Source organism: Malus domestica, chromosome 03, assembly GCF_042453785.1.
Source record: "Malus domestica chromosome 03, GDT2T_hap1".
Lineage (NCBI taxonomy): Eukaryota > Viridiplantae > Streptophyta > Magnoliopsida > Rosales > Rosaceae > Malus > Malus domestica.
This window is the reverse complement of record NC_091663.1, coordinates 30,944,089-30,964,359: the sequence shown is the minus strand read 5'-3', so window position 1 is coordinate 30,964,359 and position 20,271 is coordinate 30,944,089. Positions and strand designations below refer to the sequence as shown.

At 36.9% G+C, this 20,271-nt stretch overlaps 2 protein-coding genes and 2 non-coding genes across 4 annotated transcripts; all 4 read left to right on the top strand.

The window, feature by feature from the left end:
* Positions 1–4,141: 4,141 nt before the first annotated feature.
* On the top strand, positions 4,142–12,295 carry LOC103430735 (uncharacterized). Its single transcript, XM_070819295.1, has 17 exons — positions 4,142–4,334; positions 4,423–4,486; positions 4,666–4,774; positions 5,095–5,157; positions 5,375–5,478; positions 5,654–5,720; positions 5,838–5,909; positions 6,324–6,485; positions 6,956–7,029; positions 7,138–7,232; positions 7,906–8,013; positions 8,136–8,233; positions 9,753–9,890; positions 10,102–10,149; positions 10,643–10,757; positions 11,382–11,482; positions 11,882–12,295. Exons 1-17 carry the CDS (start codon positions 4,265–4,267, stop codon positions 11,966–11,968), a joined length of 1,575 nt encoding a protein of 524 aa, XP_070675396.1. The 5' UTR covers positions 4,142–4,264; the 3' UTR covers positions 11,969–12,295.
* A 76-nt stretch (positions 12,296–12,371) lies between these two features.
* On the top strand, positions 12,372–14,428 carry LOC103430726 (small ribosomal subunit protein bS20c-like). The gene is made up of 3 exons (XM_008368877.4): positions 12,372–12,941; positions 13,233–13,396; positions 14,018–14,428. Exons 2-3 carry the CDS (start codon positions 13,388–13,390, stop codon positions 14,249–14,251), a joined length of 243 nt encoding a protein of 80 aa, XP_008367099.3. The 5' UTR covers positions 12,372–12,941; positions 13,233–13,387; the 3' UTR covers positions 14,252–14,428.
* Positions 14,429–15,972: 1,544 nt separating this feature from the next.
* On the top strand, positions 15,973–16,168 carry LOC114824256 (U2 spliceosomal RNA). The gene has a single exon (XR_003772395.2). It is a non-coding gene; the product is annotated as a U2 spliceosomal RNA (small nuclear RNA).
* Positions 16,169–18,435: 2,267 nt separating this feature from the next.
* On the top strand, positions 18,436–18,630 carry LOC114824258 (U2 spliceosomal RNA). The gene has a single exon (XR_003772397.2). It is a non-coding gene; the product is annotated as a U2 spliceosomal RNA (small nuclear RNA).
* The last annotated feature ends 1,641 nt before the right edge of the window (positions 18,631–20,271 follow it).

The following is a 20,271-nucleotide window of genomic DNA, read 5'->3' as shown; positions in this document are numbered from 1 at the left end:
TGCTTGCTTTCTTTGTGATGATGTTGGATTTGTCGTTGGGATGTTATTAAGTCGTTCTGGTGGGTTTGGGATTTGCCTCATTGATTTCTGCATTGGGTTTGCCAATTATAATCTTACAGATGTAGAGCTTCGAGTCCTGTTTCATAGCATTATTGCACTTGTAAGATAAGGCATAAAAGAACATGAAAGGGACTTGCTACCCTTAATTTCACTATCTATATATATATACTAGCCATCAGTGGTTACCTTGTTTATCTAGACACTAATTTCATTGGTTACTTTGTTTATCTTGGCACTAATCTCATTTCTTTCATGATCTAGTGTTGAGTCTGAGCATCGCTCTCTTACCCAGGCTATTTTCTTCTTGGTGAGCTTGGTGTACTCCTCTATTTTCTTGTGCTTCTGCATTTTGACAACCTTAGTATCACCTATCTTGCTGCTAATCAGATTCATTAATCTCATACTCGGTATATTGAACTCAATTATCACTTCGTTCATGATGATCAGGTGGCCCTTGGCAGTCGTAAGTTGTGCTACATCTCTTATGTTGATCAGCCTTGATGATTTCCTTACCAAAGCTTTCCATCAGCCTCGTCATACTTCCCTTTGCTCCAAACTCCTCCGATTAAGCTTGTTTAGTTTCTGGAGGGTATTAGATTTAAAGAAATTAATTTGGAATTATCTCCGTAATTATGGGTTGCAAAATTGAAATGCAATTTCCACTTGTATAACTACTAAAGATTCTTACCACAAATGGACTCAAGGAACCCATATATAGTGTTATATTATACTTTACACAACGTGACAAGGATTGATATTTCTACAGTACATTTGAGATTGTGGTCCAATTTAATGATTTCAAGCACTCCCTTACAAAGATCAACAAATATAGGAAGTGACACTTGTCCCTTCTAATTATAATAGGATTATGTCATGTTTAGGCTAACAATTCAGTTAAATGTAAGGAAAGGCAGTTAGCTTCCTTGTTGTCTAATGGCGCGTTCTATGAAAGTTGAAACTGGGCAAACTACATTGTGCAAATGAATAATGACATGATTTTCCTTTCGGTTTTTTTTGTTTAAAATATGATTAGGCTAATTGCCAGTTTTAACATACCAAATCTGTGTTTGTGATCTTTAATAATCGGTTTATTTTTTTGGTGGATTATTGTTGTTGTTGAGACCTGCCACGGAGGTGTATCATCCAAATCAATTAATGGTGAGTAGACATAGATGGTTACCTTTCACATGTCGCACAGAGACTCTAGGGTAGCATAGAGACCCTTGAGGCTTGAGGACACTGCTCTCCCAGTGGGGTACCCCCGGCCTCTAGATATTTAGTCCTGTGGAAGGGACGCATTTAGTACTACTCTATCTCTCTGTTACATTACATTGTATTCTTTCCTTGTCAGCTTAACTTATTAGCTTAGGGGAGGGACCATGCATATATCTCACCCCATAGCTTGCTAGCAAACACATTATGCAACCTTGCATTTACTTTTCCTCACTGTTTGGACGGCTGCATTACTCTACTCATAATTTTCATTTCTTTGGATGAAACCAATAGTGGGAAAGGAGGAAATTAAACAGAGTCTCGGATATGTAAAAACTGATGTTCTTATAGCTTCTTCAGTGCTTAGGTAGGAGTTACCACCACCTGTTCCACTCTTTGTCACTGTTCATGCTCGAATGAGAGAAAAAAGGGGCGTAAGTAAAACACCAGGCCAAGCTTACTATAAAAAGTGGCATAATTAGGGTTTAGATTATATCTTGAAGTGGGGGAGCTCTAGTTTTGCTTATCCTATTGGAGTCGTGCTCCAATAAGAGAAGAGGGGGTGTAAGTAAAAACACTTAAGCAGACTTGCTAAAAGAATGAATAGTCTTAGGAGTTAAGTCCCATTTAAGGTTTAGGTTATATCTTGAAGTGGGATAACTCTCATTTAGCTCATCCATTGGAGCGTAGAACCCTTGACATCCCCATTTCCCTATCCAAATGTACAAGGGGAAACCCTAAAACCAGCTTTAACGCGGGGAATTCAGCTTTGCGGAGACGTTTTTACCCACTTGAGCTAAAAATTCCATCTCATTTTTATCCTTTGTAATATGAAGAAAATAAACAAACGAACAAAAGTTATTAAATGGGTATTTTGCTTATGCAAAAATATGGAGAATCTGTCGCCAGTTGCTGTTTAATTTTGGAACAATTACTGCCCGCAGGCCCTTTTCATTTTCCTGCAGAAACCCTAAAAGCTTGAAAAAATCCAAACAAAGATGCATGACAAAATACTGTGCAATCATGCAAGCTGCTCTACGTTATTCCCAACAATCGGATTTTCGTCGAGACATAATCAAAGGCTCCATGCGCGCTCTACGTTGATCTCCCGCCACGTGGAAGGAACCCATTGGTGGAAGTCCATAATGATGATGGATGATGACATGTGGTCAGCAGTTTAAGGTACATTAAGGTTGATATTGGACGGGTATGATGTGTGTATATATGGGAAAGCAATGAGTAATGTGACATTTTAGGGTATGTGTGTTCTGGAGGGCACGTACACGGGACCATTTGGAGGACGACCATTGAAGGATTTGTTCATGGAAATAGCATGGCACGCGTTGTACCCTGTTTGGTTTTGGTTTTTAGACTTTCCTTTGCAGAGGGTGAGGGTATGAAAGTATATATGGGTCTGAAGCCAAACAGAAAGAAGCCAAACAAGAAAGAGCCAAACACTAAAAGCTAGGGTTTGGAATTTATGAAAGGAGATGTGAATTATGAGTCTCTGTGTAATTTTGGTTGTTATATATATCAAGGCCTTTTTTCTTATGCGTATGATTGCATCTCTGGTATTTCTTGGATTATTATTCGTATCCTCTTACACATGTAACATATATATATATGTGTGTGTGTGTGTGTCGATATGTTTATAACAATGATTTGATTGAACAACTTGACATTGGGATTATCTTGATCTTTATAGAGTTGGGCGAAAATCATGTGAACGATCATGCCGGCCAAACCAAATCAATCTGAATCGCGCACAATCATGAAAAATCAGTTGTTTCTTATTAGATAGTGATATCAACCATTTTATCTCCAAGAATAAAGTTGTAATTTATTTTCCTCAAAATCTCCATATCAATTATCAAATAGTTTCATTTTATTTGATACATGTAAAAGAATACAAAATGTTTGTTTATTTACTTATGATGTCAAAAGGATTGAATCTACCAACAAACCAACTAAAATGGACTGGTTTGGTTTGTTTACGTAGATTGAGTTATATTTTAATTTTTGTGATACAACGATATAGTTTATACTAATGGGAAGAGTATTTGGATTATGCCACACAATTGGACACCATAATAATTTGTACTAAATTCACATTCTATAATAATTGAACTTGAAACATAAAAGATATATACTATAAGATTATAATCTCGGTATAGTGGCGGGCTAAAGGCCCAATGCAAACTAAAAGTACTGTAGAAGAACTGCCATTCCCCCCAACTCCATATGGGCCTAGACACCCAAATCGTCCTTCATTAGTCGCAAAAGCTAGCGCCACAAATCAATCAATATTTAAAAATGAAATGAAAAATGAACCAACCTTATCAAATTTATAGACCGCATATTAAGAGGATGTTAGTAGTTAATAAAAATCATCAATTTGTTTGATACTTATAAAAAATAAAAATTTCTAAATCAATTGTTTTTAGAAGCATAACCATTAAATAACAAATAAAAAGTGAGCGATTTTTTAGAATTCTCCACTTGAGTTCGAATTCTCACAAATATATTTTTTGGAATCATCAACTCTAATTTGGCATATCATTTGATCCGATGATCAAAAGTACACTGCCTTATATGGTATCAAAACTGGAAGAATATTAATTTGGCACTTCAACGTGTAATGAAATATCTTTATTGGTGTGTAAGTGGCTCTTTACCATAGTGATGAAAATGTGTTGAGTTCTTGCATAACAACATGGGTTCAAATCCCGCTGATGACTAATCTAACAGCTAATTTAACAAAATCTATCGTTTGACTAAAAAAAAATATCTCTATTGGTGGGCCATCAGGCTATGAATTTGGCCCAGTCCAGAGTCTAAAGACTAAACCGACGTGTGTTAATTTCGTAGTCCCCTCTACTCAACACGTGTTATAGTCCATTGCTGGTTTGCCAACGCTCTCTCTCTCTCTCTCTCTCTCTCTCTCTTTCAGAAACATAGAAGCGTTTCAGTGCGACTGCTGGTGCTGTAAGCTATGGAGGAGTACTCGGTAGACGACCCAACTCAGCTACTCGAAGCTGCTTCCGATTTCGCAAACTACCCCGGTAAGCACTAACCATTTTCCGCTCGCTTTCCTTCCAGTTTTTATGAACCAATTTTTTAACAGATATCAGTGTTTTTTTCCTTTTGCAGGTTTTCAAAACGACGATTCAGCTAAGGAATTCCTCGATCGCTTCCCACTTCCCGTTATTCTCAAGTAAACCCTTTTTCTGCTTCTACCCATACATTTTTCCAAGTTTTTGTGCTCGACTTCAATATCCTCTCAATTTTTGGTTGTGGGTTTGTGTGCATGTCAACTGTTTGATGAAAGTCGCCAAATTTTTCATGAAACTTAAACTTGGTCTGTATTGAATTTGTTTTGTTTCTCGCCTGCAGTGCTTTGCAAACGAAAGCCGATGTGCCGGGTCTGGAAAGCACACTGGTTGCTGTTTTGGAAAGGGTGTTCAAGACCAAATATGGCGCTTCTCTCATCCCCCATTTCATGGTATGCCTCATTTGTTGTGCTAACTGATTGCATGTCGTTGATGAATTTATTTGTGTTATTGTGGAAAAAGAAAGCGGGGTTGTCCCGAATTTGGTTAGGATACAGCTAATCCTTCTTTGATGACACTTGAAAGCTTTCGTGTTATGATGTATCGGAATGCCGTAAGGGATGCTCTGTCGATGAACATGCCGCTCTGGTTCAATCAAATAAAAGAAATTAAGCCATAGTATAAACCCAATTAATCTTCACAAATAAAGCCGCTTTTGTTTGTATTCTGTGTCTATCTAGATTCTTAAACTTCTCTCTTTGCTCTTTTTCAGCCATTTGTACAAGTTGGTCTGACGGCAGAGTCTCAGGAAGTCAAATCTTTAGCTTGTACAACGGTACGTATAAAAACTTCTTATTCTACTTTGCTTTATTTTGAGATTGCTGAATGTTATTGTTCCTACTTCCTAACTAGATACTTTTTATTTGTTTGTTATGGATTATTGTATATTTGATTTCGATTTGTTTTTTGGGGGAGTTGAAAGTTGAAACTTATGTAAGTAACGGGCAACGTTATTGGCTAGTGTAACCCGGTGTCATGAAAACAATCTTCAGGTTTCTTGTCTTCTCGAGAATTTGAATGAAGGTTCTGTTTCTGCAACACGCCTTATACTTTACCACAATATATATCCTCTTTTGCTGGATTGCCTCATTCATGGGTAAGGTTCAAATTTTAAGTTGAAGATCAATACTTGGATTTTTATTATTTTTTTAGTCTTGTTTTCTTAGGGTAAATTATTTCTCGTTTCTTGGATCTTTTATCATTTTTTAGTCTTGTTTTCATTTTTGCTTTATCTTTGATGTTCATGATAATGTTTTTCTTCTGGTGTCTAGCAATGAAAAAGTTGCAACTCTAGCAATGGATGCAATAGAGAAGATAGCTGGTTCTCCCGAGGGCATAGTATGGACATCGCATTTACTGCTATCTCTGACTTTAAATGTGGTCTCCTTAAAATGTTGTTGTAATGAATACCTGCACTGTGATAACTTATGAAAATCCCTTGCTGTCAATATGTAGGATATTGTCTTCCCGGCTAATACTAACGAAGCTACACATCTTGGGGCTCTATCAGCCCAATGCTCGTCAGTGGTAGGGTGGCCGTTAATTTTGTGATTTATAAATGTATAGTTAAACTATCCTGAAATTTGGTTGTTATTTTAGTGAAAGAACTGGAAAAGAACACTAGTTATCAGGGATGCTGGTCTTTCATGTTTTTCTGTTACACAACATTGTAGCGATACTTGACTAATTTGTGCTGTTGACATGTGCATCAGAGGCATGTATTAAAGTGGTTGTAAGAAGTTGAGGATAGTTTAATCCATTAATATAGATGTACCAATTTTAGACAGTCAAACGAAATGTTTTTGTATGCATTTACAATCTCTGTACGAACTTCCATGTATATTGATATTAGTCATATATGCTACTGTGCTTGATTTTAGATTATTTTCTGATTTTCTCTGCTTAAGTTTTTTAAAGAAAAATAATATGAATGTTGTGCAGGGACGGGTCCGGGTTCTGGCTTTGATAGTGAAGCTAGTCTCTGTGTCCGCTGATGTAGCATCAGTAGTTCAAAAGTCAAATCTACTTGGACTTTTTGAGGCAGAAATCAATAACAGAACTGATACCCTTTCAACCTTGAGCATTTTGGAACTTTTGTATGAGGTTGGCCATTGGTCATCTACACTGTTCTCTCTCTCTCTCTCTCTCTCCCCTCACGCACAATCTGCAAAACGATCTATTTTGGAATCTCCAACTCTCCATATTAGCACCTTTGGTGCTCCATTTTTGTGCCATATACTGATTATGATTTTCTGCATGCTCTGTGTTGAAACTTAGAAATCAGATATGCAGAACAACTAAGCATACATAAATTATATGATGAAAAAAGCAGGTACACTACTTTGTTCTAGGACCAATGTTTAGTACACAATGCTTAAGAGAACTGTGGCCCTTAATTTGTATGTTTTATCTCCAAGTGAATGGCATGTATCTTAAGTTCTCTCATTTTTTCTTTTACAATCTAATCGATGGAGAATTCCAAATTTCTGGTAGTGTTTTCTTTTGACAGTCTCTTTCCTTGCTTAAAAACTGTATATTGAGATGTTCTTGTTGTATGTGCTCAAATGATAAAGTTGTCAGAGATCGAGCATGATAGAGAGTTTTTGTCTGCAAGCACCCTTCTGCAACTACTTAGTTCTATAATCAGGTGCTTAAACAACATTTTTGTTATCTGTTTCGTTTTGAGTACTCTGTATCGCTTAAAGTCTTAGAGACAGAAGTGACACAACATAATATCATTGTATAACTTTTGTAGCAACAAATCAATGGAGTCGATTTTAAGAACAAGGGCAATGATGATTAGTGGAAGAATTCTGTCCAAGGAGAATTACATACATGCTGATGAATTAAGTAAGTCTCACAGATTTGGAAATTTGTAATATGATGAATAATATCTACTCACATCATTCCAGAGTATCATAAAACCATTGTTTTTTCCTTTCATCCTGCATATAAGATGCCCTGTAGTCTAGTGCCTGCATATTTCTGGCTCATTTGGTAGCTTTTTTACCTGTATTACAAGGACAGATATCATTAATTTTATTGCTGCCCTGCTGTTAAGGTGCTTGCCATCCCATTCTCTGACCCAAAGAAGAAGAAGAAAAGAGTCTGCTTTAGTGGACACCCATTATTCGTTTCTTAGTTTTAGTTTTTTGGCTTGCTTGCTTGCATTTATCCAATGGAATCAAGGCTACCCCCAAATCTCCAGTTGCAATTGGCCCCCAATTTCCTATTAGGTTTGAAAGAGAGCGCTAAAATATTATCTTGGACCATGGTATGTCACTCAAATCACTTAGTGATCCAGCATACAACATTAGGTGAATTTGCTATATGCATACAGTTATACAAATATATTTCTTCTGTCGCATGTTATTTATTCTCTTTTGAAATGGGAACGATCTTCAATGATTTCAAAGGGTAGACTTTGAGATTTGTTACTTAAGAAAAAAAAATGCTTTACCAAAGATCGTAAAACCGAAAAAGCTGTCACGAATTGCTTTTGATACTAATTTTAATTTTCCAGGTGTAAAAACTGTATTATCGGCCATAGACGGGATACTTAGTTCATCCGAAACTCAAGAAATAGATGAATGTGAATCTGCTATTGAAGCACTGGGTCAAATAGGGTCATGTAAGTATGCCAGTACCTTCTCTAAGCTTGGGAAATGATTTTCATAACGTGAAACATATCCACCTATCATCATCATCAAGAAGTTAACATTTATACCTGGTTTTATGGGAATATGATCTTAGCAATTCAAGGAGCGCAGTTTCTATTGTCAAGTTCACCACCAGCTGCAAGACATGTTATCTATGCTGCCTTTGATAGGCACGGACGTGGTAAACAACTGGTTAGTAAATCTAGTCTTTTCGCTTTATGGGTTTAAGTTCTCCAGCCCTCTTTTATTGTACAAATTTTTTATGTTCCTTATCATGTTTTAATTTGCCAATTTGATTGAATCTGAAAAGCTTCTCCTGTATTGAATAGTGTGTTTGTGTGTATCTTTAGTAAGTAGCTAAGCTAACCCTGAACTATAAGATCCAAGATTAAAATGCTGTCACAGTGAGGATTAGAACACTCATTAATCTTGGTTGTAGAAAGAGATATAGTGGTATAAGATAATCTACTTATTTTAGCTACTAACTAGTCTCTGTCTGTCTATTTGTAATAAAAGTACATGCAAAGAATACAGAAATAGGAGTAGAAAAACTAGGCATTGCAAGAACATCATGTTTTGCATGGTCATGGTATACACCTTTCAAAAGGTAAAGGAAGCTGATGACAATGACGAGTATGCTATACTACAATTTCCTGCATCTTTTTGGACTATTGAGTATGCTGTATGACACTCTCCTGCTTCTAAATCCGGTACCTGTTGCTGCCTACTAGATACACCTTGCGTGCCAAATAACATGGATGGGGTTATGTGATAAATATGGTCTGACAATTTAACTTCCACAATGAACTTGTAAATGAAATTTTTTTAATAGCTCCTGAGCCGTGAGTATTCTTCTCCCAGCAGTTGAAGATTGTTATCTGTAATTAAATGGGGATAGTTGAGCTTAGAGGTGTCATGGGCACAAACCCATTTTTGACCTATTGGTCCTAGTATCATAGGCATTGCGTGGTTGTTTTGCAAGATCTCACTTTATATATATATATATATATATATATATATATAAAGGGGAGTATTTTATATATATAAATTAAAAATAAAAAAAACTTGTTAGGGATTAATAATGCCATAGTCAAAAGTTAAACGATTTAAATAATCAATCAGCTTTGGATAATCTGAATGCTAGCCAGTGTCTTATGATGTGTTTTCTAGAATCTATGACAATTATTTGACCGGAGGAGGCTTCGAAGTCGGAAACTAATTGCCACATAACTTGTTGACTCTGTTCACTTGATGATATAGTATCCCCTAACGGGCCTTGTTCCCTTGTCCCTAGGAGCCATCATATTTCACACCCTTATTTAAACATGACTTTTGTGCTCCAGCCCATCTCAGTTGCCATATCATGTAACAGGGATAACAGATTATTACACGCACCTTCCTTTGGGAGAGAGATTAGAATGCCTGCTATAACGTACTAGAACACGGATGATCTTATGTGTTGACCACATCTAACAACTACCTTCATGGACCCTAAAACAAATTTATTCCTTGATTGCATCCGTTGGAATATTGGTTTTGCCCAATGATGAATGGTTTGGATTGTAAACATGGGATATAATAAGATGTTTCTAGTAATTGACTGAACTGTTTTTGTGATCTGTCCAAATACTTGGTGATGATAAAAAAGATAGTGTGTGTTGTAGTTTACGATCAAATTCTTACTTCAATGGTTCTTTGATGAAAAATACAGGCTGCCTTACATGCCCTTGGAAACATCTCTGGAGAAACTCGGCCTGCGAACAGCATGATACTGACTAGTGATGCAGAAGAAAGCCTTCGACGCTTGATTTATGAAACAGCATCTAAGAGTTCAAAGCTGACACCATCTGTGAGCAGCTTTTTCCTTCTTAATTTTGTCCCTAAATATTATTTCATAAACCTCCAAATTGTTTTTTGCACGTGGGTGCAGGTTGCCTGCCTGGATTTTCATCCTTTCGCATGAATCCAACAATTTCTTTTAACATATCAATTGTTTGTCAGCGTCATTTAACTCTTTAAAATGTGTGGAAGTTTTACTTAGTTGTTGATGCAATTGGCAGGGCCTTTTCCTATCAGTTCTCAAACAGGATTCAGAAATTCGTTTGGCGGTGAGATTTCTAATGACATCATGAATTGTGGATTTTTAGTGGTGCAACTGTTGAATACTTTTTTGAACATGTATATAATTGAAAGTTTGGAGTTTAAAGTAACATGCTCCATTTAGTTTGGTTGTACCCCTTAGATGTGTTAATATTTTTCCATCTGTAAGTATGATACTTAAATTGGCTGAATATTTTGTGTTTATTGTTTCATTCGTTGCTGTAATTACTAAGTACTTTTTGGAAACATGCTGCTTTTGATATTGTGGATCACCTTTGGAAGTGTTAATTGGTAACCAAAGTGCTACGCTTTGATTATGTCATAAAGAACAATGTGTAAAGTAAATTTAAAAATTGGAAGTTTGATGATACTTCTGTAGGCATATAGTAGAAATTAAGATGATATAAAAATAAAATAAAATTGTTAGTACATCTGATGCTTATATTTGTAATTTTCTATATTTTTGGTATTTATTGTGGTTATTAAATGTGGATAATTCAGGGATATCGAATGCTGTCTGGGTTGGTTGCTCGCCCATGGTGCCTGATGGAGATTTGCTCAAAGCAAGAGATAATAAATATAGTGACTGATCCAATTACTGAAACCACTAAACTAGGTCTGGTTCACTTTTTCTCTATACTCGCTCAATTTATTACGTTGCAAGTTTATAAATACACAAGATTAACTACATGGAATTGGTTTGTACTTTTCTAACAATTTATAACAGATATTCTTTCCAGTGGTACCGTAACTACATAAAACTTTCTGACTTTTCAGTGCTCAATTGTGTGCATTTTGAATGATAAAACCAATACTTATTATCTTGCATGGGCTAAATTATTATTTTGGATTGGCTCTCAAATGAATATCTAAAAGTCCATTGACTAGAGAGTGAATTGACAAAAGGCATTATATAGAATCATCGCATGGTCTTTGTTACAACGATCTCTCAGATTTTCTCCTGCTTTATGCTAAATTATTTACTTCTCCGTCTGAATTGAAGTTTGGTTACATATTTCAGAATTTGGCAAACCCTTAATATGCTTTCCTCTTGTTACTTGAAGTTTGGTTACATATTTCAGAATTTGGCAAACCCTTAATATGCTTTCCTCTTGTTACTGAATTTCTTTTCGACTCAGGCAAAATGAATACTCTCATTTCTTATTTTGGGTTCTGAAATTCAACTGGCTTTAATTACTTGAATCTTATCTATTTCACGTGAATGAAAATTACTGTTCAGGTATGGAAGCCAGATATAATTGCTGCAAGGCAATCCACACCGCTTTTAACATGTCAAGTAAACTTGCCAGCGACCAATCTCTTTCTGGGATTGCGGCAAAGGTTAGTTATAACCTTCATTCATTTTTATATTTCTTAGAGGGGGAGTTTTTGGGGATCCTTGATTACATCACGGAATAATTTAAACGGTCGGACCTAAGTGTACGCTGGTGTGCATATCATTTCTTGAATTTTTTTTTATCATATACCCTAGTGCGGTTGCCATCGTATGCATGTGTGTGAATTGTCTGGTGTATGTGAGGGAGAGTTGAAAACCATTGAGGGGGAGAGTTGAAAACCATTGCAAGGGAAAAGTTGTGGAACAAAAAACTGAAAATGGTAACCTATTGGTTTAAATAAGAAAATAAAATGTTTTATCTTTATAATTCACAACGAATCATTCGTAAACGCTCATGTTACCATCTCATGTATCTTCTCTTGATCCTTCCCTTCTGTACGCAGTTGCACGAAGCTGTTAAAATGGGTCCGTACCTTGCTAGTAAGCACCTTGAGGCTCAACCCGTGGTGGTGACGGAGGACAGATTCTAGACTAACATCAGCCACCGTGTGCAGCTTATGAGTTTACTGTTACCGTATGTTGCCTACAAAAGTTTGTTCATATTAACAGTGGAAGTGTGTTTAGCTGTGAATTCTCCTGAATTTTAAGCTGTGAATTTAAAGGAGAATTACTGCCCTTTCAGAACTTAAATACGTAAAGCTAGAGCGGAATTTGGAATTCCATTTAGCATCAAAGACAATTCTCTCAAGTTTCTCAGGATACAAAATTCTCCTTTAATTCCAGTTTAAAGGCAGATGTATTGGTTTCAGTGAAACTAGCGTACAACCAAGGATTTAAATTTTGGTTTTTATGGATAATCGGTAGTTCAAATTTAGTTGATAATTATATCGGTGTCAGTAAAAATATCGGTTAAAACTGCAAAATCATGGAAGCATTTTAATCAACATGAAAATAACGTTCAACATTTTCACAACTCCAAATTCAACATATTTGCCTGGAACAACATGTAGACTTTGTAAAATAATGTGGTAAAAATTTTCCTTTTGTATGTTCCATTACTTGTTTCTTGAGTCCTCGACAACTCATAACAGCGAGGCCTACCCAACTCAGTCGTCGTGATCAGGATGGCTGCCCTCTTTCCGGCAACATTTACAAACTAATGTACCGTCAGCCGGCAGGGCCACGATTCCTCGACAACTCATACCGCAGAAGAGTAATTCCACACATCGAATTCCGCCCAGGGGTAAAATAGGAATTTCACATCCGCAGTGGATAAAATTCAGAGTAAGAGCATTCCCTCTGCAGTCTGCAGACAGAGGACTTCAAACAATTTGAGAGAAAGAGAGAGAGAGAGAGAGATGGCAGCTGCAGTTCATTGCCTATCCTTCCCTTCAAGATTCAGCAAGCTTTCACTCAATGGCCCTTCTACTTCCTCTGCCACTACTCATTCCACAACTTCCCTCAGTTTCTCAGCCACCCTTTCTCCCAATTTCTTCTCCAAAGGTAATCAAAGCTCTCTCTTTCTCTCTCTCTTGAAATTGCTGCATTTTTCTTCTTGGAATTTTGTTTTTAACTTGAAAATTTTGAAACTTTTCCTATTTCAAATATGGGGTTTTCGAGATACGAAGAAACCCAGTTGTACAAGTCCCAGTCGTGTCATTGGGGTGGAAGATTTTGCATTTTGGTGTAAAAATTTGGTTTCTGTATCATATTATCACCAATTTTTCAGCACCTTACAGTGCAGAATGTTAAATCAAAAGAGAAAAATTACATCTTTTTCTTGTCTATTTTCAGGGTAGTTGGCTGTGAGCCAACTTCAGAGGCCGGTTCGACATTCCATTGTTTGTGAGGTCGCTACGAAGAAGCCCGACTCTGCTGTGAAGAGAGCTCGGCAGGCCGAAAAGAGGAGGATTTACAACAAATCCCGCAAATCCGAAATTAAAACCCGAATGAAGAAGGTACTTCTCTTTTCAGCAAGTTAATTAGATTTAACTGATGGATTTCGCTTCTTTGGGCTTGCATTGTATGTAAAAAAAAGTATATTCTGATTGTTTTCTTACATTGTTAACTGATGGGTTTTGCTTCTTTTGGCTTGCATTGTATGTTATATAAGTTTATCCTGTTGGTTTTGGGTTGAAGGAAGTACTTGTCTTACATTGTTAACTGATGGGTTTTGCTTCTTGTGACCATGTTTGATACTTGGATTCTCATCTAATTGAGCAACCATATCACTGTCTAAATTGATCTAATAATTGAGGTTAACGACCAAGTTCTGCGTTGGGTCTCATTATTTGGTTGTTTAAATTATACTTGTTCTAAGTTAAGGACATCTTTCCAGAAGTGGATAGGCAATTGTAGCTTTACTTCTTAATCTATATGTTTGTCTTTAAGAGCATCTTTCTGTAAGTTATCGAAAGGCCATTGTACCAAAGATAATGTATTGAATGTATGTTGTTTCCTTCTGTTCTCTGTTACTAAATGGGAAGAAAGACCCAGTTAGCGTTGTTACCTGATGAGAAAGGAATGGTTAGCATTTCAAATTGGAATGCCATTGATTAATTTTTGGCTACCTTTTCCAGGTTTTGGAAGCTCTGGATGGGCTGAAGAAGAAGCCAGATGCTGCACCCGAAGAGGTCCTTTCCATTGAGAAGCTCATTGGAGAGGCGTACTCCATTATTGACAAAGCAATTAAGGTGGGAACTCTGCACAGGAATACAGGAGCACGGAGAAAGTCTCGACTGGCCAGAAGAAAGAAGGCTGTTGAGGTCCACCATGGCTGGTACACCCCATCTCCAGAAGCAGCTAGTGTCTAACACAACCCCTTTGTTGGGTCCGCCCTTTGTTTCCCATAACATTTTGCCTTTGTAATGTGTAGCATTTGTCCTTTGAATGTATACACTTCTCTTTTATTTGGTACATGATTAGCTGTATTCAAATCTGGAAGTATTCAAAGTTAAATCATCAAATAAGATTTTTAAAGTCATTTTTCATTGATGCTATAACTTCAGCACAAAGTTTTTCTTCCATGATCCAACAAGAGCCGACGACTTCGAGTGGAAATCATTACACAGAAATGCGAATGTGAGAAGAACTATGCATCGACGATGGGAGAGATCTCGATCAATCTATTTCTTTTTCGTAGGTTTGCCAGTAGCTACCTGAAACTATTTCATAAGGATTCGACGTAATCATGGAGTGCCGGCTGTCGACTACCTGACGCCCTCCCCCTCCTCCTTTATCCTAGCTTGGGACCGACAATGTAAGATAAACTTACACGGCGGTTCCGGTATGTCAGCTAGTTGGTCAGCAAGTTCAGAATCTCCCCCCAAAACTCCCCCATTTCTTCAACCACTTCCATTACACACTCGACCATGCTCTCGTTTCCTACACATTCAAACAAAATTCAACTCGATTAATAGTCTCTCTTCTCAAGTAAAATTTCCCCGACATATATAAAGTTGTAAATGACAACAGCTACAGGCTAAAGCTAGCTAAGTTTGATTAGTCGTACCGGGAGAGTCCTGATTAGTGGAAGAAGTAGGAGAGCGTGACGATCCTTCTCCTCCTCCTTGTCGGATTTCAGTGAGCGGTGATATGAACTAATTTCGGCTTCCTTGGAGTTCAAGGAAGGGACTCCATGTCCAGATCCAAAAGCTTTTAAGCCACAATATCCATTTCTGCAAGTACATATTAGTCAAAAGCACAGTTAACTATGTGTCTGCGTTAACAGCTTGGTATTACATTTGGATCTGAGGTAATTACCAAGTGATTCCTTCCAGCTAATATCCCTATGTTTGTGAGGTAATTAAAATGACCAGGTCTCTTATATGAAAGCTATATAAAGTCACCAACATGTGCTTTTTTCGCCTATCAGTACCCGGAGTTTAGCGTGTTCACCAGGCGAAGCATTCTTTAGGAGCAGGTAATCAATCCCATTCAACCTTCTTGTATACTTTGACAGTAAAAATGTTTAAGATGCCGTGTTGATTTCAAGACTGCTTACTTAGCAGCGTTTGGGTTCAGACACAACCCAACTGCAGGCAATGAAGACATGAACTTTTTGTGCACAGTATGTGCAAATTCCTCCCTATGAGAATGCACAAGAGGTTTGAGATTTCACATTAACTTTTTTTTTTTTTTTTTTAATTCTTCAACGTCTCTGTGCACGAATAATTCTAAGAATGAAAAATAGATTAGCATCGATCATCCACTGAACTCAAATGTATCGAAAAAGCCTTCGCCGTCTTGTTGCAGATCATTATATCACACAGAGAAGTAAACTTAAAACTTGAAAAAAAAGCTTTATCTTGCGGCCTTTGATGTCGCGGGCGAAAACAACACAACAATCGATCATTTATCGGTTCATAGAAACCATTAATCCGTAATCGTGAAGACAAAATATGAAAGATACCTCTGAAGGTTTTACCTCCTATCTTGGACTCACATCACCAGCATCTTAGTCCCACACCGGCCACAGCAACAATAGGTAAACAAAGAGACAGAATAAATATGGTTGTACGAAACATTACTAAGCATACCTTTCTCGGCCTTTTGGCTAAGATCAAGTGTAGTATCTGTTCTTATCAGTTTAATATCTGATACGTGGACCAATGGTTCACATGATATTAAATTAATTTTTTAAGGAGGAGAGTCCACTGCAGTAGCTTGCTACTGGGTCTCTTGCGCGTCGCCCAAGTGTTGCACTACAGCTGGGGCCTGGCGCACTCCACCAAATCTAGTTTTAATTTTTATAGTTTTATGCTCTGTAAGGGTTTACAGCTCTATAAGAGTCGGTATTTCGACAATTTACAGCCTCGATCGAAGCTGACTAAACTCTTTTAACACAACCATGTTGCGTCAACATTTGCTAATCCAATTTCACTGTTCTACTCCTGTTCGATCATAGTGTTGCATGCACGTATGAATTTGGCAACTCTGTCGTTCATGGTCCCAACAATCTATATAATGTTGTTTATGAATCCCTGGTTCATCGATTACATTGTTTTCCAAGGAATGGAAAATGCTACTGAAGAGATGAGAGAGAATGGATGGGTCTGGAGAATGTGACCCGCACGGTAATTTCTCTATCGTACACCTGGTTTAACCATGCCCGTTCATTACTAGAGGTTAACCTTGTTCAACTCCCTGTGTAGGGTTTGAGACTTTGAGTGAGAAAAATGAGAGATTTGATGTTGGGATGGAGGCAAAGCCTAGATTTGAACCGTGGGATATATTCTCATTTCATCCAATATTCCATAACACACCCCACTTTTTCAACTGCTTCCATAAGACACTTACCTGGAGGGAGAGTCAAGAGTGGAAGGAGGACTGTTGGAAAGCATGGAGTATCCTTGTCCTTGTCATTGTTGGATATCAGTGGGGGGTGATCGGAATTGATTTCAGTTTTCTTGGAGTTGAAGGAAGTGATTCCATGTTCCTTTCTGTATATTTTGACAATAGAAATGTTTAAGATGTCGTCCATCGATCGTGTTGGTTCAAGACTACTTATGGGTGTAGGGTATCAAGATTTATATGGACTTTTGTTGAGTTTTTAAAGTAATATACTTTCAATGATTTAGTAGGCTTTTACTGATTATTATAAGCTCCATAAAAATTTCAGACTTTTAATGATATATTTTTTTGTGGAAAATAAAGAAGTTAAATGATAGACTTTGTAAAATTCTAGAGAGTTCAATGCTAGAATTTTGTGGATTGTCATGGACTTTTTAATAACCAATTTATTAATAAGCATTATCATTTTTAAGTTTTCATTATTGAAATGGTGATCATGACCATGACAAATTGGTCTTATGCTGTGCTGGCAATAGTAGTGGTGAAGGTGTGTCCTGTGGTTATTGTCGGCAAATGGTGATGGTAAAGCGGGTGTCTATGGTGGCGAAGGTAATAGTAGGGGTGCTGATTGTGGTGGTGTAGTGGAGGAGTAGGGATGAGGCGATGGTGATAGTGATGGGCTGGTGATGTTGGTGGTAGAGGTGGCAGTTATGGTGATATGTTGTTCCATTCTCATACCATTTAGTGAGGGGTGTTACCTCACTTTTTTTTTTTTGGGTATGCGGTATGCCGCTCCACAAGCAAGGAGCATCCAATGTGTGGTGGTGGAAGTGGTGACAATGATCTTCATTGCATTATGGTGGGTTGTGGGTGGTGGAGTACATCATCAGAGAACTGAGAAAAATAAGATCCATCAAAATTTTAGGGGGAGATAATTAGTTTGCAATGACAAAAAAAAAAAAAACTTATTATAAAAGCACTCAAAGTCTATAAAAATCCATGAATTCTAAAATCTTTTAAAATAAATGAAATTTTGAGTACACCTGAATTTTTGTAGACTCACAAAAAGTCGTAATTGAATTTTCATAGAGTTTTAAAAGCCATAAAAGTCTTTACTTTATACAAAGTCACACAATACACCCCTCTTGAATGTAGTAAGGTTGGGTTTTAGAGACAATCCTTTTTAACCGCATGCAATGAAGACATGAACTTTCTACGCATGTGTAAACTTCTACCTCTGTGAATGCACATGAGGGTTGAGATATGACTAAAACGAATTGGTTTTATTAAAGTTATGACTGAGTATGTAAATCTTGATGAATTATTTCGTTATATCTCAATCCTCATGTGCATTCAGAATAAAGGTAAACCAAAACTTGAAAAAAAGCTTTACTTTGCACCTTTCGATGCTGTTTGGCGAAAACAACACAAGAATCGAGCCTTTATCGATTTATCCTTCCCTCATGATCCTAGAGCCATTAGTTTTTAAAGAGAATCGAGAAGACAAAGTTTCAGATATCCCTGTGAAGGTTTTTACCTCCTAGCTAGGAAAGGGATGCATGCATGCATGCATTGTAGTAAAAATGTGGGCGATGCATACTTATTTAGGACCCATGTCATAAACATCTTAGTCCCACACTGGCCACAGCAAGAATGGTTAAGCAAAGAGACCCAATAAATAAGGTTTTACAACTCATTATTAAGCATACCTTTCTCGGCCTTTTGGCTAAGATCAAGTGTAGTATCTGTTCTTATCAGTTTAATATCTGATATGTGAACCAATGGTTCACACGATATTAAATTAATTTCTTTAGGGGGAGAATCAATTACAATAGCTTGCTATTGGGATTCTTGTGTGTCGCCCAAGTGTTGCATTATTGTTTGGGCTGGCGCACCCCACCAAAACTAGTCAAAGTTCTTTATGGTTTTATGCAATGTTTTAAAAGTTGTTAGATGCTAGTTGGGTGGTGATTAGGGGACTAGCAGCTAAGTGAATTTATGTAAATTTATTATATATCTTGTAAATGAGTGTTTATTTACACTTAAAAAATATACTTGTATGGATAATAAAAGAATGGTAAAATGCAAAAATAGAAGTAGAAAAATACACAAATTATATACATCCAAAAAGTTCAATATTTAAAAAACAGTAAGCATATAATCATAATGATGAGGATTTGGATGATAGACTAAATTCTTTTTGTTCATGAATCATGATCCTTGCATTAGATTGGACATAGACTAAATGATTTAACCTTGTTGTATCTAGTTTATTTCTTTTCTTTGTATGTATCCCCTCAAAAGTGCTCCAATTCGTTTCATTGTTGGATGAACTTGTAGTAAATCCATCATTTGCAAATTAGGTACACCATTTCCATAAGTATACCACCATGAAACCAAAAAAGAAAAAAGCACACAATTAATAAATAAATAAAAAATAATATATATATATATATAAACCGCCTTGGTGCCGTCTAGCTCTCCGCCTAGCCCACCTAGGTGGCCGCCTAGCTCCAGACCGATTTTTCGAAACAATTTGCCCAAAATCGAGGCGGGCCTTCACCGCCTAGGTTGATTTTTAGAACACTGATTTTATGCTCAGTTCTTTCTACTACAATTTTATATTAATCTTTTATTTACAGATTATTTTACAAAGAAGAAACATTTTATGACATTCGCACGCATCGCCTAAGCGTTGCACCACTGCTCAGGCCTGGCGCACTCCACATCTAGTTTTAATGTTTTCCAGTTTTTATGTTGTTCAACTTCTAATTCAATTACGGTGATTCTAGTCCAAGATAGTCCAGAGGTAAGAACAGTCGGTGGGGATCATCTTTCATTGTTGAGACAACGTTCTATCTGCTGAATGTTTTTGGGCTAGCTTATAAGCCCAATGTCTTAGGGATGGTTTGGGAGTGAGGTGCTTAAAAAAAAAGCACCCATGAAAAAAAGTTGTGAGGGTTTTAGGTGTTTGGTAAATTGAAAAAAAAAAAGGCTTATTTTGGAAGCTACTGTGAGAATAAGCTGAAATCAAAGGAAAAAGTTGAAGTTGCTATTTGCAGCTTTGGAAAACTGGTTTTTTTTCAAAGCACACGGAGCTACAGTGCTCCTTTAATGAAAAGACCCACTATGAGACTGCTTTTTTTTTTTTTTCCAAAAGCACTTTTACAAAAAAGTTTACCAAACACTCTGCTGATTTATTTCACAGCCGCTTACTCTCACAGCACAGCCACTTATTCTCACAACAGTTTTTTTTCAAAACACAGTAATATCAAACCAACCCTTAATCATGTCATCTTTTTGTGGCTCTTTCAAGAAGTATCTATTAGGATCAAACAACTATACATTATTGTAATGAGTATCCACACCAAAATAATCAAGCTTGCAAAAGAGAATTTCAGATCGTAAATTCATTCAACCCTCTTGCATCTTTTGACCATTGAAATTCAGGTTAAAATATGTTTGAGATGTTGTCGATCATGTCGTTTCCAGATTGCTTAATGTAGCAGGTTCAGATTCAGACACAACCATTTAAACTGCA